Source organism: Choristoneura fumiferana, chromosome 22 (assembly GCF_025370935.1).
Source record: "Choristoneura fumiferana chromosome 22, NRCan_CFum_1, whole genome shotgun sequence".
In the NCBI taxonomy this organism is placed as follows: domain Eukaryota; kingdom Metazoa; phylum Arthropoda; class Insecta; order Lepidoptera; family Tortricidae; genus Choristoneura; species Choristoneura fumiferana.
The window spans coordinates 4,169,650-4,197,203 of record NC_133493.1 but is presented as its reverse complement, the minus strand read 5'-3'; the positions used below and the strand labels follow the sequence as shown (position 1 = coordinate 4,197,203).

Sequence of the window (27,554 nt, the reverse complement as noted above, 5' to 3'; positions counted from 1 at the left end):
TATTTACGTTCCCATCCACCTAAATAAAAATATATTAAACTAGTATACTAAAACGTAAACTAGATTGCTGATTTGGGACCATTTCGTGACATGCATAACTTATTTTTTTTTCTCTTTTTACTTCTTTTATCCATTGTTCTCATGTTTGTCACGAATAAATATTTTCTTTCTTTTCTTTCTTTCTTTCTTTCTTTCACCTTAAAAGGCACAGTTTTATGCAGCGTGTTACGACGAAAGCAAGATATAGAGTCGTTGTTGATTCTGACTCGGAGGAAATAAGAGTGGAGTAGCATTGTAAGTTTGACAAACGTTCAAGCATTACCCAAGTATCCCACTGCCAAAATTTCCAAGTATCGGATAAATATTACAGCAGCTGGGACCTCGTTATTGTATTAATTCGTCTAAAAAGCAATTGGTCTAAGAAGCAACTGGTCTACGTAGCAGTCCTAACCCTGTGTTTTGACGAAAACTTGAAAAACATATAAGGTTTGGTTAGGTTAGGGTTGCGTCAAAGCACACAGCCGCGTAGAATAGGAGTTTCGCAAAGCGGAGCTTCGTCAACTTTGAGTCAAAGAATTTTAGACCACTTGCTACTAAGACCACTTGCTACCGAGACTAATTGGTCTAAAATTATTTAGCATAAAATTGTTTTGTAACATATTAAAAGAGAAAATTCACATCTGTAGGTCTAAACATTTAAAGACAATTAAAACAAAATGCTCAATGAATAGCTACCTCTCTAAACAACAACTTCTCATTCGGTACGGTGACATTGCTAACTCCGTCAGTTTGATGTTTGTTGCCTTTATCTTCTGAGTTCCTAACTTCATTGTTATGTATCATGGTGGCACAGGAGGGGTCACAAGAAGGTCGGTAAATTATCAAGCGAGACGCGTGCGTCTACGCATGCGATCAGCGTGGAACTGATTCTGGAGCCTAAGATGGAGGTTAAAACAGGTTATCTGGATGCAAAACTTTTTAAATGGAACTCTGTTTAAACTAGCTGTTGCCCGCGACTCCGTCTGCGTAAAAGTATGAAAAATAGTTTACGTCCTGTTCTCAGACCTACCAAAAATATACAAAAAAAAACATAAAAATCGGTCAAGCCACTTCGAAGGAGTTTGGTCACAAACAATTTTGACCCGAAAATTTTATACGTATTAGATTTTGCCGCACCCCTTGCCGCATAAATGTAACACTTCATACGAATCTGAATCTAATAAAGAATGATTTGATTCTAACAGATGTGTGGCGAAATTTGATCTGTCAGGATGCTCATTCCTATATGCCGAAACATGCTCTTTTAATCTGGCATTAAAACTGCGAGGTGTTGTCTACATTACTTCATTTCAGTCATTACAAGTAAGCTTGTATACACCCGATCTAGTTCGTTTATCCACCTTATCTTTGTGGTTTCATTCAAAGCCTAGAGTACAAACAGTTGTTAGTTTTAAAGGCAACATTAACATTGTTTGATTTTAAAATACCATAAATCCGCAGCGAACAAAAGAGCTGATGATCTTGAAACGGCTGAACCGATTTTGATAAAACATGTCTAAGAACCATCGCTAGAAAACCTGCTTACAAACAAAAAAAAAACCGCATTCAAATGGGTCCACCTGTTTAAGAGCTACGGTGCCACAGACAGACACTCAGATACACAGACATACAGACACACATAGCGGTCAAACTTATAACACCTCTTTTTTTGCGTCGGGGGTTAAAAAAAAATTCGATGCTCGTTAAAACGAAAGTAATCTCAAATTCGATGCTGAAATTAAATCAGACAACTACTCGTACAGTCACCAATTAAATTAGCTCTACTTAAAAAAGAGGATTAAAACAAATAATCAAAACGTATAAGTAGTAGCTACCTCTGTAAACAAAAAAATATATTTTGGTACGGTGTCATCTCTAATTAATTATGCGTCTAAGATTCCTACCGCAGCGAACAAAAGAGCTGATGATCTTAAAACGGCTGAACCGATTTTGATAAAACATGTCTAAGAACCATCGCTAGAAAACCTGCTTACAAATAAAAAAGACCGCATTCAAATCGGTCCACCTGTTTAAGAGACACGGTGCCACAGACAGACACTCAGACACACATAGCGGTCAAACTTATAACACCTCTTTTTTTGCGTCGGGGGTTAAAAAAAATTTCGAGGCTCGTTAAAACAAAAGTAAGCTCAAATTCGATGCTGAAATTAAATCAGACAACTACTCGTGAGTACATATGAAAATTTCCTAGGCATAAAAGTAAAATTCCGAAATTTATGAATTTCTAAGTAAAAAACCTTTAATTCCAAGAACTGACAGTTTAGCGATTTGCCTAGTGACGTTTAGGCAATCATGAAATTCTCAAGTTAGCGTCATGGTACGATATGCCTTGACGTGAGTGAATGAAAATGTCTGTATCGCTGTCGCTGAACCGTGCTTGAACTGAATAGCAAAAGTAACGTCGTGGTACGAAATAGCGATGCAGTTAAGTTTAGAGCCTAATCTGAATCGCATTAAGAGAGCGTGGTAGGCCCCCAGATCTAGTGAATAATCTTTTTTCATTGTATTTTGTTGGACAAGTTCGTACTATTATCTTGCTTGCTCAATTATTTGCAATAAACTTCTGTAAGCTAGTTGAGAAAGCGACATAAACGCATCAAATGAGAACTAGCGTAACTCTATGGAAATCAGAACAATCCAAACTTTAGATTCTTTTGCGATAATATTATCTTTTTAATAGTAGGATAACTTTTGAATTAAACTTTATTAATTTAGAAAAACAGTTTAGAGAAGTCTTTTATGCTGTTTAAATATGTACTAATGCTGATTTTGAAATTAGAGGGGAACAAAATAAAACTGCGCAAACTTTATTTACATGTGTATTTAATTATAAACATCAAAAAAACCCTTAATCATTAAGTTGCTCTTTAAATTATGTTTTTTTTTTTTATATTTTAACATATTATATCACATTTAGCATTATGCTTTGATTTTGTTCAGGGTTCGAGTTATTTTCATCAGGTGTATACGACCTCTGTATCTCTAGCAATGTCTTATCTTTAGTTTCCGGAGCGAAAAAGTAATACAACAATGCTGCAACTAACGCAAATGTCGTAGACAACGCTATAGACACAGAAAAGTGTAAGACTTCATTAATAACGTACAAAGTTAAAGGAAATAAAATTTCAAAAGCCGAAAACGTCACGATAAAACAAATGCATGATATAAACGTATTGTATTTATGCGGTGTAACCTCGATGAACAAAATCACCCCGAAGGCTGCTGGACCACTTGTTTGTATCACATCAGAAGCGATATGCAACAAATAAAATGAAATGCTATCGATAGCACTGCCAGATATAAGGTACATACAAAGAGCTTCAGCATAACATAAAATAAACGATAGAATAGAAACAACAATAAATATAACTTTACGTCTAACGAAATAAGACACGGCAGCTAAAGTGCAGGTAATTGCCGTGGTGCCAAATAAATGAATGTAGACTTGTGACTCGCGCGTTTCACTAGTCAAACGGCGGTAAATAATGCTTGACAGTACTACTTGTAGCTGGCTGAAAGTGCTAACCAATATTGTGGCAATAGCGATTAAAAGACTAATCCAGAATAGTTTGGGTGGGCCGGGCCGGCGACGCGCCTTAAGAACGGAGGCGAGCTCCTCCCTGCCTCCCTTTCCTCGCAGCCACATAAAAGCAGTTCTGCTCTGCTCGAGCTTCCCTTTGTTAGCTAGCCAGTACGGCGATTCTGGCCAAGCCCAAGTAGATCCTAGGCAAATCAGACCTAACACTAACTGAATTACTAGCAGTATATAAAATAAAATTTCTGAATCCAACGTTATAGTTGTCATAAGACGGCTTATTATGCTGTACGCTGCTTTATCACATATCAACCACGCAAACCTATGTTTTGGGCTACTATATTCTGTGATGGCTACGCCGTTCATCACTAAAATTCCGCCTCTTATCATACCACGTAATATAAATACCACACACGTGACGGTTGGGTGGTTCGATGATACAACGAGGATGGCTAAAAATATAGAGAGTGCAAAGAGGTATCTGTAGACATGCTTGCGTCCGGTGACTTCAGATAGAAACGCAGCGAACATCAATCCGATCACTGGGACAGCTGATGTCGATAAACCTGTAAACCAGAAAGAAATAGAATGCAGATCGTACTTGAAAATTTTAATTGGCTAGATCTTATTTTATACTCTTCAGTATCACACAAAGTTTATTCCGAACATGTAGCTTTTCTCTTTCATTCATTAAAATTGACCTGTCTTGATATTAGTTACAGCTTGCGCTTGTAAGAGCGCAAAAATGGGCATTGCCCTTAGGTATGCTTCGGAAACGCAATATTAAATCTTCGACGTTTTGACAAGCAAATTACCGCACATTTCAATGGCGTCGCGGTCATTAAGTACATTATATATATATATATACATAATATATTTCACAGCGAAATGTGTTTTATATACTATTATATCTATTTTAGCGAACTTTCTCTATATATATATTTCACAGCGAAATGTGTTGTTACTGATCAAGTGTACCTATAATGTTTTTTCATTAATTATTTTGTCGGATAAGTTCGTATTTATCTGGCTTTCTCAACATCGATTTAGAATACCCTATATACCCTGCTAGCGCTTAAAATGTGTCTCGCTACAACTGTGCTCAAACACCTTCTAAGCACAGTTGCGCTGTCAGTAGCGCGTGCTTCGTTAATAGTTTTAAACATTGTGAATTTTTGGCAAAATAAAGTTCAAAAATCGGTATTTCCATGTCGGTATTCGGGCCGGTAAAGAGTGTCACACGGTCGGTAGGAGCAACGCAGTCTTTGAATTGCTATTGTTTGTTTTGTGTTTTTTTTTATTTCCTCTCAGTTGTCGTGAAAAGCACAATGTTTAGTCTCGGCCAAAAGTGCAATAGATGAACTCGTAATATCGAAGGCCTCCCCTTCGGGTCAACCTTCAAACTAACTCGATCGTCTATTGTTTACGTTCCAGCCTCTACAACAATGTCCTTTCTGACAAAATACGATGGAAAAACGTTATTCGCTATACGGTATATCAGCCCAATTTATAAAAAGTGTAAACAAACTGATTTCATAAAAAATCTTGTTTAAACACCCACTGGATTGAATCAATAACACATTTTTCTATAATTCGTGTATTTTAACTAGACGTCTAATCACTTTTTTCACCAAAATTCACTTGATTTAAATATTTAATTTTCATTTGAAAAATCTTCGTCTAAATCTGACGTTATTTATTGAACGACAGCATAGACGTTACTAGCGTAGAGGTGGTGGAAAATTTGTCATTTTTATTTACTTACCTTAAAATTAAAAAAATAGTTACTGCTTTTATAGACTTTGGAATTAAATCAAGTATTTTAAATGGGCCAATCAACTTTTTTGTATTCTTATCATACCGTGCGTGACCCTTGAGTCATCGGTGATACACTTACTCAGAAAAATATTTGCAATGTATACTACTACTTTCATCTCAACCTATATACGTCCCACGGCTGGGCACAGGCCTCCTCTCAGAACAAGAGGGCTTGGGCCATAGTTCCCACGCGGGCCCAGTACGGATTGGGAACTTCACACACACCATTGAATTGCTTCGCAGGTTTGTACAGGTTTCCTCACGATGTTTTCCTTCACCGCAAAGCTCGTGGTAAATTTCAAATGTAATTCCGCACATGAATTTCGAAAAACTCAGAGGTGCGAGCCGTGGTTTGAACCCACGACCCTCTGCTTGAGAGGCGATAGGTCAAACCACTAGGCCACCACGGCTCCCTAGGTAGCATGCTTATGTTATGAGCCATGAAGGAATTGCCTTAAAACTGTCACAACTAACTTTTAGTGGATTTGTACCAATTCACTTTGAATGAAATTACAAATCGACTAATTCCATAATCACAACCAAATATTACTCTTTCTTATAAAGCTGTTCGAAATTTTAATGTAGATAATTAAAGTACCTGTCGGTTATTGATATTTTAATGTAAACATTAAGATGCAACCACAGATACAGGTTTATTACTAGAGGCCATTTGATTACAGTTTCTGAACATAATTGTAGGGATAAAACATTAATTGGCATAGGCATGCTGCATTATAAACTTTAAGGAAGGGTTATCGTAGGAGGGGTCACAAAAATATACACTCAACCTGCTTTTAAGTATAGTGTTACCAATTCTTCTCGATTTTTAACAACTATATCTAGTTTTCAGATATTTAATTAACACCTTGTATACTCGTACTCCTGCTCCATCCATTCCAGTCGTTCCCTCATGACTGAGGATCGTGGTTATCAACGGGCGGTCTTTTTTTTTATTCGACTGGATGGCAAACGAGCAAGTGGGTCTCCTGATGGTTAGAGATCACCACCGCCCATAGACACCTGGCAACACCAGGGGGATTGCAGATGCGTTGCCAACCTAGAGGCCTAAGATGGGATACCTCAAGTGCCAGTAATTTCACCGGCTGTCTTACTCTCCACGCCGAAACGCAACAGTGCAAACACTACTGCTTCACGGCAGGATTAGCAAGCAAGATGGTGGTAGCAATCCGGGCGGACCTTGCACAAGGTACTACCACCTGCTGGTCTACATTTAGATAGGATTATTTGTTGCCATTGGCTTCTGTCCATAGCAGCCCTGACGACGGATCTAATACCTCGGAGCCTTGGAGTCCCTAATTTGATACTCCTGCTACATGTTCTGTAACTTTTTACAAATAATGGGAAAATCTTGAAATAATACTTACTATATATTCTAAACTGAATATACATCGGCATTCTCATTATACTCTTGGATTGTTGATAAAAAGATAGAGCACTGAACAGGGACAGACAGACTATAGATATAAGTACAACAGGCTGAAACAAAAACACAGTAATAATTATAATTGTAGACAATAATATTAAATACTTAAGCTCACGTGAGACATGTTTGCAATATTACACAATTTAAACGGATCAACTCACGATTATATTCAGGAACGGTTCGGCTAGTTTTGATCTTTTCGGAAGATCTTGTTCAAATGTGGCGTTCGCGACTGTGAAATGTTCCTGAATTATAATCGTGAGTTGAAGCGTTTCATTAAAGCGTTTTGAAGGTTGATGATGGTGTTTCCGAAAGCGCTGGTAGTTGAAAAAATGACGTGTAAAAGTGCCCATTGCGGCCTATTTACTGAATATTGAATTTGAATTTGAATCGTTTTGCCGGCGACCTTAAAAAGTGTCAGTTTTCTGTGGCGTGTTATGTATGACGAAAGCAAGGTAATGGAGTCGTTGTCGAGCAACCGGGACTCTACGCTAGCTGACGCCACAGGTCAAAAAACCGGCCAAGAGCGTGTCGGACACTCCCTAAATAAGGTTCCGTAGCCATAACGAAATTTTTTTAGGTATAGATTTTAGAGGGGGGGGGGGGCGCTCGATTTTAATGAAAATTTGCACTTTAAAGTTGAATGTTTTGCAAATAAATCACTGAATACAAAAATCGGTTTAGCAACCCCGTAATGGTTTTAAAAGGCCTATCCAACGATACCACACACTAAAGGGTTGGATGAGAAAAAAAAAACACCCCCACTTTACGTCTATGGGAGGTACCCTAAAAAAATTTTTGTTGAATATTTTATTGTACAACTTTGTCGGCATAGTTTACACATATATCCGTGCAAAATTACAGCTTTCTATCATTGATAGTCCCTGAGCAAAGCCGCGGACGGACAGACAGACAGACAGACAGACAGACAGACAGACAGACAGACAGACAGACAGACAAACAGACTGACAGACCGACAGACAGGCAGGCAGACAGACATGGAGAAACTATAAGGGTTCCGTTTTTGCCATTTTGGCTCCGGAACCCTAAAAATTTTACGAGTAGCATTCCATTGTTGCGTTCAAACTCTTTTCCTTTATGACGTGCAATTGTTAGTCTAAACTGAGTTTATCGTGTGTTATTCGGCAAGTATAGGTAGTGCTACCAGAGTTGAGGTCACGCACACAAGAACATGTCATGTAAAGATAGCAGGATTTTGACATTTACTCATTCATTTAATTCATTCTCCTTTTTATGCAATCAGTTCTTCATGTAGCTGTGTGTGTAATCATTCACTCCAACTCTCGTCGCACAACCTGTATCGGCAAGCTCGGACCAAAGAAGAGTGAAGTATGCATAAATCAAACATTTCAACGTCGGATCTCTCTTTCGTTTTTGGCCAATGACGTGCCGGCATTATTTGATTTGCAAAGGAGGGGTTTGCAAAGACCATTTTTCGATTCAGTGATGTGTTTGCGAAATATTGAACTTTAAAGTGCAAATTTTCATTAAAGTCGAGCGTGTCCCCCCCCCCCTCTAAAATCTAAACCAGTGGGTGGAAAAATTTGAATAAAATCAGGATGGTAATAAGTATATAAAAATTTTTTCGTTCTGGCTACGGAACCCTATTTTGAGCGTGTCCGACACGCTCTTGGCCGGTTTTTTTCTTGTACAGATACAGATGTAGTAAATGTTTTGCAGTTTACTTAAGCTAATTAAGAAAGCAAGATAAATACGAACTTATCTGACAAAAACATAACCCCGTTTCGGGCAAACGTGTAAAAACATTATTCACATCATCTGTAGCTCTAAATATTCAGAAGAGAATTAAAACAAATAATTCAATAAGTCAATGAATTACCTCTCTAAACAAAAACTTCTCATTCGACACGGTGACATCTCTATCTCCTTCGGTTCGAGGTTTGTTGCCATTATCTTCTGTGTTACTAACATCATTGTTATGTATCATGGTGGTACAGGAGGGGTCACAAAATGGTCTCTAAATTGCAGAGCGCGACGCGTGCGTCTAGGCACGCGAACAGCGTGGAACTGATTTTGAAGCCTATGGAGGTTTAAAATCAGGTTATTATACGTGAAAATATTGTTACTTTTTTTAAGTACTTAGGTATAATTTGTGCAATTTTTTCGAGATGATATTTTTTTCGATTTATTTTGTACAGATGAGGTTTTGATAAATTGAAAAGTATACATCGTAAAACAGTTTATGATTTATCATCTTAGAGTTTATAGAGGTATGATCAAGTGAACTTAAATTTATAATTTTTTGAACCGTTCAATAATCAAGAATACCTACTTATATATTTTTACCAGACCAAAAACGAGTTCGTTATATACATATAGGTAATTGTTAAATATTTTTGGTTAACCTTTGGCTTAGGCCTTGAGTTTTGTTTTAGGCACAGCACATGCAACGCAGGCCTTTCAATTATCTATGACATCATACTACCTATTTCGGGTGCGTCGCAATCTATACCCAATTAGCAAAGCTATTTTATACTAGCGTTTACCCGCAGTTTCCTGCGCGTAAAGCATTAGATCCGGCAGTTGAATTGAAATTTCGGGATATTATTTTAATAACAAATACACAACAAAATACAGAACATCTGGTAGCATGGTGTACGGTTGTGTTGCTCTGAAGATGAGCTCCGGTTGAGTTCGAAACGCGTCAGTTTAGTGTGGTGGTGGTGATAGATGGGTTGTGTGATTTATGTGTGTTCTTACGGTGTGGAGGTGGAGGAACTGCATGAACGAACACGCATATATTGCATAAGCGTAGCTATCATAAGGTCGCGGGTGAGCAAAGTAATTGTTTTAGTTCATCTTTAGTTCAACAAATACAGCCCTAGTGTCAAATTTATGTATAATCGACCTTATGGTTAGTGGCATAAAGGTGTTGGGGACCTAACAAATTGATTGCTTCATACTATTTTAAATATGGCAACATTGCCTTCTTGCTCCTCCCTCTTCTCCTATGCAAGCTCGAAGTGTAAACGTGTATTTTGTCTTAATACATAAAATAAAATGTTTCTTCAGTGCAAAAATTGTATTTTCTTGTTATCACCAACCCCTACAGCGACAAGATTGACTGCAACAAAATATTGTTTTGTCACCTAATTAATTTTTCAATATTAAACAAAGTTTAAACAAAAATAGAGGGCGCTGTCCAAGAACGGTGACATACCGTACCTACTTCAGCTCATAAGATGACGTGTTAACTTCGTTTGCAATGAATAGATGGCGTTGTGAGAGCGAACGTTGTCCTTTCAAATTGTTACCGAAATCTTTTTCAAGCCAAACTCAAAGTCATTTATTTATTGCGTGGCCATGGTAGGTTAACAAGGATACTGTAAGTAAACGGTTGTCATTGTATATTTCTAAATATTACCGGGGCATAATTTACAACAGTTGAGTTGAGACGGCATTAAGCTATTTCGAATTTAATGCTCTACAATTTTGTAATAAATGTTAACATCACTGGAGCTATAGAAACCGAGATAATCGCGAAATTTGTAGTTTTTAGACATTTGACCTTGAATAACTTACGACGAGGACACAAGATTTTATGAGACTTCTGAGACAACATTTAGAACACCAAAATAAAGCTGTAGAGTAATTATTATTTCTCATAAGAACTGTTCATTGTAAGGTGGTGGGACCTTGTGCAAGGTCCGCTCAGATTGCTACCACCATCTTGCTCGCTAATCCTGCCGTGAAGCAGCAGTGCTTGCACTGTTGTGTTTCGGCGTGGAGAGTATGACAGCCGGTGAAATTACTGGCACTTGAGACCTCAGGAGACCCACTTGCTCGTTTGCCATACAGTCGAATAAAAAAAAAACAATATTTTTTTAAATACTAGCTTCGCTTGGCTAACCAAGTAGTCCCCTGAATTTTTATCCGACTACGACAAAGTAAAAGGAGAGCTCTATGATTTAATGCGATAAAGAAATAAAAATCATAATTGTAGATAAAAACGTTATATTATTTCTATAAAATCATACCTAGTTAATTATGTACTGAGTATAAAAGGTCAAATACTGCGTTATGCTGCCTAAAGCACGAAAATTAAAAGTAATGATTAACCCCCTTATTCATAAACGACAATCAAACCTATTTTAGTTAAAATGCCGCTAAAATTCGTTTGTCCTTATCTGTTGGATCACTTCGACATTTGTATTAGTTAGAAAGGGACAAAGCATTTGTTAGTTAACATAGGCTTGTTAAGTTTTATGAATAAGGGGGTAAATTATTTAAGGCTGCCCAACAGACGGCCTGCATTTCAACTGCAACTTAATTGCAACTGCTCTAACAGCTTATATACATCATATATAAATTCACGCCGTATATTTACTTCTTTGATTCATATCTTGCAAGTTAATTTTGATTCATTTCTTGTGTTCAGGATGATTAGAAATTTGATATAGAAGTTGTTAGTTCAATGCATATATGTACCTACCTATATAAAAATTCGTTAATTTTATAAAAAAAAATCGTAAGTTTCACCAAGTCGGTAATACTTGATTTGTAATTCTACACTCGTAATTTGTGCTTGTCAGTTGCATTTCGCCGTTTTTTATTAATAAAAACTGTCAGAAAAACGGCCAAATTAAATTATAAAATATATAAAATTATACATATAAATTATTGACTAAATAAAACATACGAATATTATTCTGAAATAATTAAGGTATTACAAAATAAAAGTATTAAGCAAGTTAACCCGTCGTGCGACCAACGACTTTTTTGGGTAATTTTGGACTAGTACCCCATAGGGTGATCGAAACTAGTAACAAAAATTGACTAATCACGAGTACTTAGATACGCGTCACTGTGGCGCGCAGGGCGTTCGACTGGTTAAAATAAAAGACTGGGAGTCTAAAGTTTTCAGTAAGTATATTAATTAACAGCGTGTATTCATGTAATAACGCCATCTGCCGTATGGATCCAGAACTGACTAATATGCTTGTAAAGAAAACTTTAGAATCCAAAGTTTTAGTGATCAAATAGAGGTTGTAGTTACGGATATAAGTAAAAGATGGCGCTGTCAATATGGACATCCGCAAAACAACGCATCGGTCAATCAATTAGAAATTAAACTGCAGTTGTATTAATATAATTAATAATGTAACCAACTTACAATTTATATATGCGTCACGATCTTGTCATGATCTTCTTTAGAATTTGCTTTACTTAGTTCTGGCGTATACAGCTTCTGTATCTCCAACAAAGTCTTGCCTTTAGTTTCTGGTGCAAAACAGTAATATACTATTACACTGACAAGCGATAATGTAGTAAATAACGGTAAAAAAGCGTGACTTTCTTCAAAACTTCCAATATGTCGCCAAAAAAAAGTCACGAAAGGAAAGTAGGCCACATATCTGAATAGAAACACAGCGCACGCCATATGGGTATTATACTTTAGGGGGATGAGTTCTACACACAAAATAACACTAAGTTCTATGGGACCAAATGTAGAGATCACATCACTAGTGCAGTATCCGAAATAGAACCACAGGTTGCTAGGATCCTCGACAGTTGAGTCTACGTGGACCCAGATAGCCATGGTGTAAGACAAAATAAAAGATATACCGCAGACCAGAAGAAACAGTAATTTCCGTCTCACAAAATATGAAAGCACAGAAACTAGGGAAGCAATAACTATGCCGCCGCATGATCGGAGGATGTTTTCTGTCATTATGTCTTTTGGCCGGCCGATGCGCCATCTTATCCAGAAGCGATCTCCTAAATTCGTAAAAACAGACACAGAAATTGTAGCGACTGCAATGAAGAATGATATCCAGTAGAGTTTAAAAGGGCCTGGGGTGCGACGCTCCTCCATCAGCAAGTTACGTTCCTTTCTACCCTCCTCTCCTCGAAGCCACAAGAAAGCTTCCTGGCTATCCACAAGTCTTCCTTGAGAAGCCAGCCAATAAGGTGACTCTGGCCATTTACACGCTGATAGTAAACATGCCAGCATTAACACTATTTGGAATGCTTGCACGTACTGATATAATCTAGCTTCTAAAGTTAACACAATAGTGGTTAATGAATATAAAGTATTTAACAGCATTCCATTGAACATTAGGTAAGTAAACCTATGTTTAGGGGAGCAGTATTCTGTTATAGCTAAAGTTCCCATAACTAATGCTCCACCTTTAACTATACCTAAGAATGGGAACGAGAATCTTATACTTTCTTGCCCTGGCAACAAATGCAGAATAACGGATACGATGGATAGTGTATATAGTATTATAAAGATAGGTTTTCGTCCGTGGATTTCCGATAGAAACGCGAAGAATACCATTCCAAGCTCCGGAATGGCTGTTCCTGATAAACCTGAAATTAAATTAAAATGGGTTAGTATCAAAACTACTGAATCTACAAAATTACTTGTTCTACGTAAGGACAAGATCACAGAACTACTACAAATGCAGAAAAGCTAAGTCTCAAAATGACATGGTATTAAAACGACATCTAAGCAGGAGGTTTGCTTTGGTATCGTGGAATGGCTTAGTATTAAAACGAATAGATCTCAAACACTTTAAACAAGAACAAAAGCGCCTTGTTGACACGCCGGCAGCTATCTGACTCAACGAATTGCTATCACTATTCAACCAGGAAACTCGGCTGGCACGCGGGGATTCAATTTAGTTTTGATTATGATCATCGTTTTTGTTACGTTAATTAACAGTTGTATTTATGAAATGTACAATCAAAACAGTTTATAAGGACACCATTTATAAAAATATGTAAGAAAGAAGTCCCGTCACGATCTTATATAACAAAATCATCATCATCATCAGCCTGAAGACGTCCACTGCTGAACAAAGGCCTCCCCCTTAGAACGCCGCAATGAACGACAACTCGCCACTTGCATCCACCGGTTCACCGCGATTCTCACGATGTTGTCAGTACACCTGGTGGGAGGCATGTCAACGCTTCGTCTTTCAGTTCGTGGTCGCCACTCGAGAACTTTTCTCCCCTAACGGTTATCTGTTCTGCGAGCGATTTGTCCCGCCCATTGCCACTTCAACTTGCATATTTTTACCATACCAATATAAAACTAGTTATAACGATCAACCGTCTTTAGCGGCCAAATATGTATTACTTTCCTGTAGTAGACGGTTTGACTGTACCATCAGCCAAATAAGTGGTCTATCAATTTTGAAACAAGTTCCTATCCAACGAATATGTCACTAAAGTCGAACTTTCAAGTTGACAGACACGTCTATTGGCATTATTGTTTAATAACTTGCAAACGATTATCAACTTTAGGGAGGTACTGACCACATATTTGGCTGATGGTACCTAAAATTTTGTTCATTTACGAACGAGATAATTTGTGATGAAAGATTTGGCACCCCGGGCCAGTTATCTTTGCCGCCTCATTAAGAGACGATAGTTTGATTTTAATGAAAATTTGCACTTTAATGTTGAATATTTTGCAAACAAATCACTGAATAGAAAAATAGTTTTTGCAACCCCCTAATGGTTTATGTTATTTTGTTATTTTTGTTGTTATTGCATAGTTTACATATATATTCGCGCAAAATTACAGCTTTGATTGTCCTTGAGCAAAGCCGCAGACGGACAGACAGACAGACAGCAATGGCGAAACTATAAGGGTTCCGTTTTTGCCATTTTGGCTACGGAACTCTAAAAAACCTTCAATAGGTGGCTTCGCTGCCCTTCGCAGCCAGCTGCCCCCGTGCCATGCCCCCTTGGCTCTAGGGTAGGCAAATAGCCTGTACCTATGCTCGTAATATGATCTATGAGCATTATAATACTAATACTTACTCCATATTTGATACAGTCCGGTCGAGTCTGTTACATCCTTAACCTTTACGATCTGGATAGCCGCAGTTATTCCAAACGACAGCGGCAAGCATAATATGGCCAATAGTACTATGGGCTGGAACAAAAAAATCATACTATGTAAAAACACCGTCACAATCAAAGTATCGTCTCAAATAATAAATAGTTTTTCCTTATACAGTTTTTTATCATGACATCATTTATATATGTATATAAGATCAATAAAAGCTTGCAAAAAATTAAAACCGGCGAAGTGCTAGTCAGACTCGCGCACGAACAAGGAACGAGGGTTCCGTGCATATTTGTAGATATCTATGAACAAATAGAGTTCTACAGAATGACCAAAAAAATTTTTAAATTGCCAAAACTGGCTCCGAAGCGGTAACGTTTCGTGTGCTCTGCCTACCCCATTTGGCAATACAGGCGTGTTTGTGTGTGTCTATGAATATCCCGTGTTAGCGAACCCTGATCCTAAACAAAATGTACGCAGTTTGGGATCATTTAAGATTAGTTAGGTACTGAGAAAAACAAAAATATATAAAAAAAAGATTTTCAAACCTTTCTTACTGTTTGTGCTATAAGAGTTACAATCATACCAAATCCCAAGCTTATAGGACAACTCGACGTACCCCATAGGTTTTTCAGTTACGGCAATTTGTACGGAAACATTTTTTAAATCTTTTAATTGCGCTAAGAAGCTTTGATATTTTCATTGCTTCAAGCGATAGCAGACCTGAGTATTCGAGATTTATTTTAGCTTGGTGCCCTATTATTCGTAGTTGGTACTCTACGCGTTCCCGAGAAAGAGGCGTTTTTATCTTTTGAGGTACGGAACTCTAAAAACAATAAATTATAAACTCTGGCCAACATAATTTCTCTATTAAGTTATCTATTAGAAAATATGAATCTTTGAGGATTTTTTGAAACCGTACATTTTTCATCATCTTTAAATAGGCACTGTAGAACTCTTCATGTTAGGATAGGTTTGTTTTGTAACAATTCTGAAAAATAAAAGGTGACAGAGCATAAATAGTTATGTAAAACATTTCATAAATTTATGACTAACAATTTTCTACCAGTCGATATAGACCCATTGTTATCATACTGATGCATTGGAAATAAAAAATATGACAGTTACGAAGACTTAATTTTTTGCCACACTAGTGTTTCAATTGCAATCCCCCTGGTGTTGCAGGTGTCTATGGGCGGTGGTGATCTCTTACCATCAGGAGACCCACTTGCTCGTTTGCCATCCAGTCGAATAAAAAAAAACTTTCTCAATTTCTTAAACCTGAGCTGACCAGCACCAGGCAGAACAACACGCATCTCCAGTCCATGGCTAACAAAATCACAAGGGTAAGTTGAGATAAAGCACCAACCAAATCATGTTCATTTGGATCCCGTCTTCGTTTACGACATGGTATGGACAAAAACTCAATAAGAAATAGACACAACGAATAATGAATTTGAAAAGCACACCCAATTTTCAATACAAATGATCATAATAAAATTACCTTTTTAAACTTAATATACCTACCTCTCTAAACAAAAATACGTCCGTCTTCTGTTTGCTATCTTCAACTTCAACTTCAGCGCGTTGAGACATTGTACTCTCCTGTTTGCTTCAATGAACATCACTTTGTATCACCGCGGCTAAAATACTACCCGTTTGTAGTCAACCATTCAAAAAACATTGTTTTGTAAATACAGATAAAACAAATAACGGAACGCGTACGCACTGACACGTGTCAAATGATGACTAACTTAGTTCTTGTGCTAAATGTATGCAGGAGATCGCACATACAGCATACATCTCTATCGCACCTGTTGGATGGTTAAAAAGGGACATACGCTTCACGTCAGCGATAAAAAGAAGCGTGCTATGGCCATTTACATTAATAAGTGTGTGTAGTTAATAAAATCAATTTCCACCCGTATTGCATAGGTAACAAAGGTGTTCAGTATAGTTTGAATACTTGCAAATGGCAAACCGGTCCGTATTTTGGGGTAAACTAAGCTGCAGATTCTTGTGTTTATTATTTTCCTTGAGCGATTCTTTGCGGTATTTTCCTTATATAAATATCCCTATATGTCCCGTAAACAGTACGACAAACTTGAATGGGCGATAGGCGGGCAGGTGATCTACCAAATATAAAAAATGAACTTAGTAAAAGTCTCACCGTTTTCGAGACATTCCGATTTTTCTGATTTTTTGAAAAAAATCTACACACAAACTTCAAGACAGACTAAGACTAAGGAATTAATTATTTTTTGCGTTTATTTTTATTGAAAAATAATTTTAAATATTTGTGTTATCAGATGCAAAAAAGTATTTTAAGAAAACGATTGCAGTTTTTTTTTATTTCATTTTAAGTTTTGTCTCTCCTTCTGAAATTTGGTCACGATTTGATCTATCACAGTGAAAAAAATTACATGTACACTGTTTAACTTACTAGCTTAAAAACATGTCCATTTAATGAACATTCAAAATGATATCTTATCAAAAAAACTACACTAAAAATCGCGTTAAGTTAGTACTACCACCTTATCTAAGTTAAGGTGCGAACTGGATCAGAATGCACTCTGATTTGATTCAGCAGCTATGGAAACAGTGAGACTTTTACTAAGGTATTTTTTTAATATATTGTGTAGGACACCTGCCCTCCTATCTCCCATTTAATTTTGTCGTACTACATCCTGTATAACTGGTATACATTATAATACATACAAATTTGTGTGATAATTATGGTTTTTTTTTTCTCGTCATAGGTCTTTTTCATCGATTCCCAATGAAATATGTACATTAATGTAATGTATGTTTAAAAGGATTATAGTTTTTTAGGTGTCAATTAAGGTACCTAGGGCGGAAGTACCGTTTGTGGCCACTGTACCATTTATGGAAATGTATTGTTTAAATATACGTTTGAAAGTTTGAAATAAATATATGTTAATAAAACATTCATACTTTATTCGTTTCAGTATAAAACTTTTAAAAACTCACTAAACATTATCGTTTTAATACTATAACTTTTTATACATTATTTCAAATGTCAACTAGCCAAAATCGGTGCTAAGGTGGCCAAAAACGGCACTTCTGCCCTATCTAGAAAGAAGAAGCCATCCCAAAAGCCTCAAACTATACCCAAACCCAAACAATATGTTTAACCAATCCTCTAACTCTTTGGTGCACCATCTCTAAACTAAAACAAAACGACCCAACTACCCATGACTGTTCAAACAGAAGCCAACCATATCATCTATGGTAGTACTATAGTACTATTTTTAGAACACACGATAGACGCTGTTGCATCGCAGTTCCACGCGGTAAGTCGCAGTGACCAGACGCCCTTTTGTCTCTAACCTTTATTAACTTGTGAAACATTAGTCGCTGTGATATTTAGTATTGGTACTAATATTAGTACTAGTAGTTAGTATAACTACAACTGGATGAAGATGTCTGAAAGCAGTGATGTTGGACTCATCAGTGATTCCCATCGAATAAAGAGGGTTAGGTATAGAGAGGTACCTACCTACTAATTATTTATTTGAAATGTTTGAATAATGTTTACCAGCGGTTTCGCTCGTGTGTATCTCTTTCTCGTCTTTCGACAGATGGTTAAGCAAAATAATAGGAGTACGTCGGTGACACTGCAATAGCGCATAACTAGCTTTTACCATTTATAAGGTATTATTTTATAAAACAACACAGAACAGTACTCATCATCATCATCCCAGCCTATATACGTCCCACTGCTGGGCACAGGCCTCCTCTCAGAACAAGAGGGCTTGGGCCGTAGTTCCCACGCGGGCCCAGTGCGGATTGGGAACTTCACACGCACCATTGAATTGCTTCGCAGGTTTGTGCAGGTTTCCTCACGATGTTTTCCTTCACCGCAAAGCTCGTGGTACATTTCAAATGTAATTCCGCACATGAATTTCGAAAAACTCAGAGGTGCGTGCCGGGGGTTTGAACCCACGACCCTCTGCTTGAGAGGCGATAGGTCAAACCACTAGGCCACCACGGCTGCCCACTAGGCCACCACGGCTGCCAGAACAGTACTATAAAAATTTAACTGTTCTGACAGTGAAACTTAGACCTCATGGAAAATGCTAGTGATGCGGTATTGCAGTGTATCACCGATATGGCAAATTTAGAAAAAAAAAAAAACTTTAAAAATACACAAACATTAAGTACCTAAATTAAAGTAGGGAAATATTTTTTTTTCTTAGGATTTAGCATAAAAGCGCCTACATCTGGTTTAATAGCAATAAAACTTTTGCTAATGTCGTTCGGAATTCGCAACAAAAGATCAGTTTTCTCTTTCATTCTATTTGAATCTACTGGAAAATGAGGAAAACTGAATCCCGAGCTAAACTAATATTCTAGTTGTATTGTACGTTAATTTTGCTGGTAGGTACCTATTGATAAAATCTTGGATGCTTCTTGGATGACATAATTGTATATTGTATGGAGTTCTAGCATGGGGTAGCTGCAGCTCGCTAATGATGACAAATTTAAAAGTACAGTCACCAGCACCAATATCTGACGTAACAAGCGTGCATAAATATCTGATACGACTCTATTTTCTAAGGCCGGAAGGACGTGTCAGATATTTTTGCACGCTCCGTTGTGGTAGATATTAATGCTGGTGACTGTACCCAGCACAAAAAATAATTCAAAAAAAACTCGGCCAGGTGGGAGTGGTTCTCGCGCACCGAGGGCTCCGTACAAATTTGTAAATATCGTATTAGTTAGCAGTCTCCTAAGCAAAATGTATTTACATACGCAATGTGGGGTCATTTTAGATAGTTACCAAGATAGACAGACAGACATAAATAATAAGAAAATAAATGTATAGTTTCAGTTCATTTCTTGTACTTGTGGGTAGTACGAGACGATATTAATTGACAAATTTCATAATTCTAGGTCATAAAAAAGTGCCCTATAAATTTTGATCCCCTCAAAAGTGCCGAAATACTTATAATTACGATTTTTGCAGCATAAAACGGTCGTAGGTATGTTTTTTTACATCAACTTAGAAGTTTGATTTTTTCACAGCTCCAAGGGACTATTATATACTATTTCAGTTAAATCCCTCCACGCGTTCCCGAGGTAAAGGATCTTGACAGGCAGACAGACAGACGGACAACAAAGCGATCTTGTAAGCGTAGGGTGGACCGATTTGAATGCGGTTTTTTTAATTTGAAGTCAGGGTTTCTAGCGATGGTTCTAAGACACGTTTCATCAAAATCGGTTCAGCTGTTTTTGAGATATTGAACTTTGAAGTGACAAAGTGTGGTTTTTTTTATGAAGTACGGAACCCTAGAAAAGGATCGCAACAGAATAAGTGGGTCTTTAGTCGCCCTCAAAGTTAGTGGTGAAGGAACTACTGCCAATAATCCGTCAGTTGAAGACTTTAGCTTTAACTGCAACTTGAAGATGACGTTTTTTTTTTCAGCCCGCTGTTGTTGTGACAATTATGAGTCTGTTTTTCTTGTCCGGGATAACAACAGCCGTGGAAGATGTAATGCTCAAGACTATTAGACTTCCAGGTGTGCTGAGTCTGTGGAGTAAGTACGATGATAATGTATACAGGGTGGCTCATTTAGATCGGTCAGTATGGGGAAGTCTGAAACTATAAGACATACGAAGATCTGTTCTTAGGAACCATGTCATCGATTTTAGTAACCAGAATAACTGCATTGAAACATTTAAAAAAAACTTGTACTCAGTTCGGGAATTTTGATACGATTTGAAAAATAAAACTTAGATCATTAAAAATTGTGAAATACAATGCATTTTGTTCATTTAAGAATTCGTGTTTTATAGCAACATTTTTATTGCTTATGACCTACACTATCGATATCCAAATAGAAATAATGTAAGTGTTATTTTTCAAAACAACCGGGTTCGATTCCCGTTTGGAGTACAAGCTTTTTTTTTAAATCTATGAATAAATAAATATATGAAATCTATGAATTTCTTGTTACTAAAATCGATGACATGGTTCCTAAGAACAGATCTTAGTATGTCGTATAGTTTCAGACTTTCCCACACTGACCGATCTAATTGAGCCACTATGTATAATTAAGTATTTACTATTCGATCCCATTAATCCCACTAATATTACAATAGTAGAAGATCCGTTTAAGAACGACCTTCACCGAGCTGGTTAATGGATGAAACGTATTTTATATATAAATATACAATAAATATTATATATCTCAATAAATATATTACATTATAGGTTGTCTAAAAGATTTCAGTCCAGGATATGATTAATTAATAATTAAAAAAAAAAATGTTTTTAACGGTTTGGTTAATAGACAAATTCCATACCAATCAAAAGTACGAAGTCCATAGATTATGCAAACGTTAGGTTGCCTTTTTTCCCCTATCACAACTCTCGAGTAGGCAGGTATAAACAGGTAAATCGATACTAGTAAATTGCACCGGTCTGGTTAATGAATGAAAACTAAATGAAAATAAAGATTATTTCATTACGAACACGGTGGGGTTGACTGCGAAAATCCTGAATTCCGGTTGTCGAATTTAAAAAAGTGAAATATTGCTAATATAATTTGCAGATTAGTATTATATATGTATTACTATAACGTTCTTATTTACTAAAAATGTATATACTTATACTTTAATGTCACATAAAATATACTAAGTGTATAATATAAACATAAAATATATTGTCCCGTGATATTTATTTATTTATTATTATTATTATTATATTTAATGATGCAAATCCAGATAACTCACGTCTGAAATAGAGTTTAGATCGACATGTTTCGAATAGTCGTGCGAGCAGAGTTGTGGCGCGCAGTGCTTATGTTGCAACAGCCGCTAAATCGCGTTGCTCCTAGAATCCGAAACATGTCGAGCTAAACTCGATTTAAGACGTGAGTAATCCGGATTTGTTTAATTAAATAAATAGCATATTGATGATATAGGAATATTATTGAGTTAGGAATATAATAAGTTAGAAATGCCGGTGAAATTACTGGCACTTGAGGTATTCCATCTTCGGCCTCTAGGTTGGCAACGCATCTGCAATCCTCTTGTGTTGCAGGTGTCTATGGGCGGTGGGGATCTCTTACCATCAGGAGACCCACTTGCTCGTTTGAAAAAAAAAAGTACATTAACAGGCCTGCGGGTGAAGTCGTCCAGAATCCATGCAACAACCGATACGAGTAAGTTTGTAAAATTATGTTTTTCTTCATTCCAGAACTGTGCCAGACAATCTTACCGATGCCAGGATTATATCTGACTATGTTCCTGTCAGACTACATAGGCCGAAAACCAGTTATCGCCATCCTATTCTTACTCTGCATATTGTCAACTATTCTCCATTCCGTCTCGATTGCATACACACACACGTGGTTGCTACTGGCATTTGTAGTCCAGGGCCTAATTAAAAGCGGTACCATGATAATGACCATAATTGGTATCTGGGAATACAGTTCAAAGAAGAACAAATTAACTTATATGATAGCTAATGCCGGAGTTTGGCAGATGACGAATTATATTCCGAAGACAGAGTTTTACCGTGCCGTGCTTGGTATCGATTCTTTGTACTTCAAAGTTATAGCAGTATTGTTAGGGGTGGTGTGTTTAGGGTGGACTTTGCAATGGCCGGAGACACCAGTCTGGCTGGCTTCTAAAGAGAAGACAGAAGAGAGCAAAACGGCCTTCCTGTGGTTGCATGGCGAGGAAGAACTACAAAACCAACAGAGTACACAAGCGCCCCAAGACTCTAATGTGCATCCTAAATTATATAGCTTCAGTCTCCTAGTACTGATTTTCACTATCACAATCTACAAGACCACCGTTTGGTATAAGTCCTATAAAGCGACCAACACAAGTACTGACTTTATCAGCAATGAGCTTAAAACTGGCTTACTCATCTGTACTTCCATCTTCGTCGGCTGCTGCACCGTGGTCATCATGAAAAATATCAAACGGACGTTTACGTTCCTTACCATCCTTGGTCTTACCGCTGTTTTTTACATATTTGCGTGCCTAGGAGGACCACTCGTTACAGCTCTAAAGACAGTAGGAGCACATCCAATGTTAGTTTATGTGTTAAAACGTGTCTATACTTTCATGAATAACTGTGGACCTTTAATACTATTCTTTGGTTTCCTCGTTCAGATTGTGTCGCAGGAATATAGAACACTCGCTTTTGCGCTTCTTTCCTACGTTCAACTAGGATTAGCGGCTATGATGTTAATATTTGCTATAATTGTCAGTTATGATTGAGCACTTAGAGGCTAACTGACACTACAAATTAATTAACATTTTTGTATGAGCTGAATGCGATTCACCTGAAGATTTAGCGAACTGTTAGTCACGAGCTAGCCAAATTTATTGACTGACTGTTTATTTATTTCAAAGCTACTAATAAAGATCAAATTTTGTATTTAATTGAAAATAAAACTAATAATATAGTTTTACAGTTTTTATTAAAGCTGTGTCTTGTTACTTACTTTCCTTTGTAGGTACAGCCAACCAATTTGATTCCTAGACTACCATGTAACCTTATCACAGTAAATATTTTTTTATTTGTCTAGTTATATCGATAAAAATGTTTACTGAATGATGAAAATATGACATTCGGATACGGTTCTATGGCAGCCTAGGAATGAAATTTATTGATTTTTTAACCCCTGACGCAAAAAGAGGAGTTTATAAGTTTGAGCGCTGTGTGTCTTTGTATCTGTGTGTCTGTCTGTGGCACCATACTATAGCTCTTAAACGGGTGGACCGATTTGAATGTGTTTTTTTATTATTTGAAAGCAGATTTTCTAGTGATGGTTCTTAGGCATGTACCAAAATGTTTGGGGTTTAATTAAGTGGACTGTAGGACGAGAAATACGAACTATAGTGTGGCAAATAACTGGATAAAGGCTGAGACCTGTGGTTGAAGTACTCACCGAGACGTCTGCTGATGATGGTGCAGATCTTAGCTGTAGTAGCTGGCGCAGGCTCCATCGATCTTCGGCTCATTCGAACTTACCTCCGACAAGGTTACCGTTAACCACTAAGATACAGCAAGGACGGTACTTCTTCCAACGGATCAGCCTTCTTCGAGCGTCCACACGTAGTTTACACAAAATTCAATATATTTAAACTACAACGACACAAAAACTAGGTACGATATAATTTGCGCGGCGCCGACATAAAACTATCAGAATCGGTTCAACCGCTTTTGAGGTATTGAATTTTGATGTGACAAAGTCGGGGGTTTTCCAACTTTTTGTTGGTTAGGTTATAGAGCAATCTCAATGAAGTGCAATATAATATTACTATTATACAATATTATTATTGTTCAATAAAGAGTTTACATACCTATATACGACGACCGGATAGGTAGGTAAGTCTAAGTAGTTAGAGATCCTGATAGTGATGATAATAATAATAATAATAAATTCATTTATTTCGGGCAACTTGGCCCATACAACAACCGAGTTTAGCTCGACATGTTTCGGGCTATTTCGTAGCCCTTCTTCTCAGGAGCACGCGACTCGGCGGCTGCCGCAACACACACACTACGCGCCACCGCTCTGCTGCTGCTGCGTCTGCTGCTGGTGGCGCGTAGTGTGCGTCTAATAATAACAATGCTCACCCGCAACCTTATGATAGCTAACGTTTATGAAAGAAATGTGGCGTGATGCAGCTCCTTTATCCCCACACACAGTCACTCAAACTCATCTATCACCACCACACTACACTGAGGAACTGCATGAACATGAAAACAGATTTTTGTATAAACGTAGCTGTCATAAGGCCACGAATAAGCAATGTAATAGTAATTGTAATTTAGGTGCATTGATATGGACCTCCGTAAAGTAACTCCTCATTCAATAAACTATTTAAAAGATTGTTTTGTCGATGTTATGCAACCACCTGGGTGACGTAGGTACTGCAATGGCAAAGAGACTTATTAAACATGCACATGGTGTCGTACGATGCCTCCAAATATTCACTTCGTATGTACAGTCGCCGGTTAAATATCTAACACAGTTGTGTTTCAGATATTTATGCACGCTTAACTAGGACTCTATTTCTGCTGGTAGGACGTGTCAGATATTTTTGCACGTTCCGCTGTGGTAGATATTAACGGAGGGGACTGTTCACAAATGCCCTTCTTTTGTTTCAATGTCGACAATTTTAATAGTAGTTCCAAGTACATTCTCTTTAATTAAGTACCATGGAGGTTAAATATTTTTGCGTTCCTTCTAATTTTTTAGCTAACTTATTACATTAACATTGTAGTTATAAAAATCACTGAGTACGATAGTTTTCCGGTTTATTAGCAGATTCGCTGTTTTTTTTTTAAGATTTCATTGATCCGAAAGCGAAATAACTCAGTTTGATCCCGGGAAAATGTAGATTCCGCGGAATTAAGGTAGTTAAATACTTGAACGAAGTCGCTTATACTTTGCTATGTATAAAACTACAATACTTACAGAAATATGACTATGATATTGTAGTGAACTCAGTGAATTTGCCAGAGAAGGCAGAAGTACGTTAAATGAAAATGGCGGATAAGCCATCAAGGGGACCTTTCCTGAGGCAGGTACGTAAATGAAGACCTTCACCAAAACAATTGTTTGGCATCAATCGAATTTTTATAAGTACTTAGCTAATTTTGGGTATCCTTCGTATCCTATTCGCAGATATGTTATTCCCAAATGTTTCATTTGCTAAATAGTTTTGTTTCCCAACTCTCAATTTTCTCCGAAACAAAAAAAATACTAGTTTATTTCTGTAGGTTAGGTTAGGTTTGTTTTATGACAGTTTCGAAAAAAATATGGTTTCAGAGAAAATCGTGAGTAGGGAAAGGAAACAGTTGGGCGCGGCGCATGAAACATTTGGGAATAATATTTCGATGAAAAGACAGAGAGCCGCTAATTTTGTCTCGTTCACTAGAGACATAGTAATATACATCTCTGTTAGCCCAGCTGTGTGTGTGCTTTAAGCCTGATCTTGGGGAAAGGTACAACTAGAGTAATTTGTTCCAGACATTGATATCACTGACTATAGTGGCAATTTCGTTTTGTGCGGGTCTTATCGAGGCAGGAGGACAGGAGCAGCTGTTGAAAATTTCAGAAAGTGAAGAATCGGATGTTATATTCAAGGAATTAGTTGACTGGCGGAGTGAGTATCGAAAATACCATTATAGTAAGATTTTCAAATCGTTAAAGTTTGTATATGCTGCATCTCAAATTCTAACAAGAGCGCCCGAATAACGTCTTCAATTTCACTAGGTATTAACCATTTTAAATGTGGTGCATTGACGACTGTTTAGTTTCTTCTCTCATGGCTCAAAAATAATACTTAAAGTAACTAGCATTTTTGTTACAGATCTATGTCAAAACACAGTCCCATTTGTGGGAGTAACTCTTCTAATAATCATAGCTGAATTCGGCGGTAGGAAACCAGCTGTTGCAATCATAATTACACTGACAATAACGGCTTCATCCCTAAGCATACCAGAAACGAAACTGTGCTTAGAACTGGTTTACATAACGATATATATGGCATCAGGAGGACTAGTGCACCTTTATGTCTGTTTAGCAGAATATTGCGAACCAAAATACAGATTAGTTTTCTCAATAACGAACATAACTTTGAACAGGACTGGATACGTTGTTGGAAAGCTAATGTATCTTTATTCATCCGAAGTATTTCTAATGCATTATTTGCGATTATTTGAAATATTTCTAGCGACGGTTTGTTTTGTATCGTTGTTGACATGGCCAGAGTCACCCTATTGGTTGGCATCTAAAAACAAACAGGACCCAGCAGGCAAGAAATCTTTTTCAATGTTGAGATGTGATAAAGCAGCCGTCTGAAAAAGAGTTTAATGACATTTTTGAATGTCAAGATCGTCCTTACTCGTTCAGATTATATTTACTCCCCGCTTCTCTCACAGTGCTATTGTGCTTCTATAATTTTGTGCAGCATTATATTTCAAAATAAACAGTTAACTCTTTGTGGATTCCAGATTATTCAATAGAATACCAAGCTATTATGGAATGTCTGATATTATTTTCTTGTTTAAACTATTCGCTATTACTTTAGATGTGGGGAGCATTGTTATATTATTACTTTTATTTACATCCGTCCATATTTCAATATGCGTTTGTAATACTTTTTACATATTACTTTCAGAAGACATGATGGTCAGATGAGATTTTTATAAATATATTAATGACTGTGTTGTTTTCTATAAGCTATATGTTAGTAATTATATGCCCTACTACATTGTCAATATCAAAATTTGCTGTTTATATTCCGCTTAATCGTCGGTCGATGTTTATATGCATTTCGGCGTTATGTTTCTTCATGATAAAGATTATTTGTCGATATTTGACGATTTACATAGAAGAAAGGTTCGGAAATATAGTAATGCTTTTAGTTCTAACCACAATAATGGCGTCTGGGATGGTTTTAAGCTGTTTTTTTATGCCTAAATTTAAAGGAAAGACGTTGATAGAAATTGAAGAAGTATACTTGTCACAATGATATATATGGATACTAAAGTTAATTGTTTTCTTCCATTTTTTTTTCACGATCTGTAAGTGTACGTTGATGTTTACGTGTTTTCTATTTGAGTGTGCCTGTGTTTTGAAAAATAAAGTCTTATCTTATCTTATGTAAAGTTTGATTAAATACCTAAATAGTAATATTGTTAAATTACTTTATTTTACCTATTAAGTTTTCATTGTGAAGTTTTAAGTTGAAAAAGGCATGTAAATTATGTTTATGAAACAAAAACTAACAGAAAATTAATAAATTAAATACAAAAATTAGAGGAGATTAGAGGAGAGGCCTTTGCCCAGCAGTGG

General features: G+C 36.9%; 4 protein-coding genes and 1 long non-coding RNA gene across 6 annotated transcripts in view; 1 reads left to right on the top strand and 4 right to left on the bottom strand.

Annotated features, from left to right (window-relative positions):
• LOC141440575 (uncharacterized) overlaps positions 1 to 956 on the bottom strand; it is a 37,903-nt gene extending 36,947 nt beyond the window's left edge. Inside the window, exon 1 of the long non-coding RNA XR_012452723.1 lies at positions 736 to 956. This is a non-coding gene — a long non-coding RNA (uncharacterized lncRNA). The remainder of the gene's footprint in view (positions 1 to 735) is intronic.
• LOC141440570 (ATP-dependent RNA helicase DHX30-like) overlaps positions 1 to 27,554 on the bottom strand; it is a 109,861-nt gene that overhangs the window by 61,853 nt on the left and 20,454 nt on the right. The window lies entirely within an intron of this gene.
• On the bottom strand, positions 2,866 to 8,826 carry LOC141440133 (uncharacterized). Its single transcript, XM_074104601.1, has 3 exons — positions 8,719 to 8,826; positions 6,799 to 6,910; positions 2,866 to 4,161 (listed from the first exon to the last, which is right to left on the bottom strand). Exons 1-3 carry the CDS (start codon positions 8,824 to 8,826, stop codon positions 2,963 to 2,965), a joined length of 1,419 nt encoding a protein of 472 aa, XP_073960702.1. The 3' UTR covers positions 2,866 to 2,962.
• LOC141440571 (uncharacterized) lies at positions 11,358 to 16,484 on the bottom strand. Its single transcript, XM_074105129.1, has 3 exons — positions 16,228 to 16,484; positions 14,673 to 14,787; positions 11,358 to 13,211 (listed from the first exon to the last, which is right to left on the bottom strand). The coding sequence occupies exons 1-3, from the start codon at positions 16,294 to 16,296 to the stop codon at positions 12,016 to 12,018; spliced, it is 1,380 nt and encodes a 459-aa protein (XP_073961230.1). The 5' UTR covers positions 16,297 to 16,484; the 3' UTR covers positions 11,358 to 12,015.
• LOC141440573 (uncharacterized) lies at positions 15,849 to 24,927 on the top strand. Of its 2 annotated transcripts, none has more exons than XM_074105132.1 (3): positions 15,849 to 16,046; positions 20,150 to 20,261; positions 21,926 to 24,927. In XM_074105132.1, the coding sequence occupies exons 1-3, from the start codon at positions 16,026 to 16,028 to the stop codon at positions 22,957 to 22,959; spliced, it is 1,167 nt and encodes a 388-aa protein (XP_073961233.1). In that variant the 5' UTR covers positions 15,849 to 16,025; the 3' UTR covers positions 22,960 to 24,927. The 2 variants fall into 2 exon arrangements, with proteins under 2 accessions (XP_073961233.1, XP_073961232.1); XM_074105131.1 differs by lacking the exon at positions 15,849 to 16,046 and adding an exon at positions 17,755 to 18,212.

Excerpts from the sequence above, each read along its gene's own strand:
- LOC141440133 (XM_074104601.1), bottom strand. The coding sequence starts at position 8,826 with ATGATACATAACAATGATGTTAGTAACACAGAAGATAATGGCAACAAA. Across the intron at positions 6,911-8,718 it reads AGAAGTTTTTGTTTAGAGAG|CCTGTTGTACTTATATCTAT; the intron begins GTAATTCATTGA and ends TTTTTGTTTCAG. Across the intron at positions 4,162-6,798 it reads TATTCAGTTTAGAATATATA|GTTTATCGACATCAGCTGTC; the intron begins GTAAGTATTATT and ends TCTGGTTTACAG.
- LOC141440571 (XM_074105129.1), bottom strand. The coding sequence starts at position 16,296 with ATGTCTCAACGCGCTGAAGTTGAAGTTGAAGATAGCAAACAGAAGACG. Across the intron at positions 14,788-16,227 it reads ACGTATTTTTGTTTAGAGAG|CCCATAGTACTATTGGCCAT; the intron begins GTAGGTATATTA and ends TTTTTGTTCCAG. Across the intron at positions 13,212-14,672 it reads CGGACTGTATCAAATATGGA|GTTTATCAGGAACAGCCATT; the intron begins GTAAGTATTAGT and ends ATTTAATTTCAG.
- LOC141440573 (XM_074105131.1), top strand. The coding sequence starts at position 18,138 with ATGAAGATGTCTGAAAGCAGTGATGTTGGACTCATCAGTGATTCCCAT. Across the intron at positions 18,213-20,149 it reads AGAGGGTTAGGTATAGAGAG|CCCGCTGTTGTTGTGACAAT; the intron begins GTACCTACCTAC and ends TTTTTTTTTCAG. Across the intron at positions 20,262-21,925 it reads AGGTGTGCTGAGTCTGTGGA|AACTGTGCCAGACAATCTTA; the intron begins GTAAGTACGATG and ends TCTTCATTCCAG.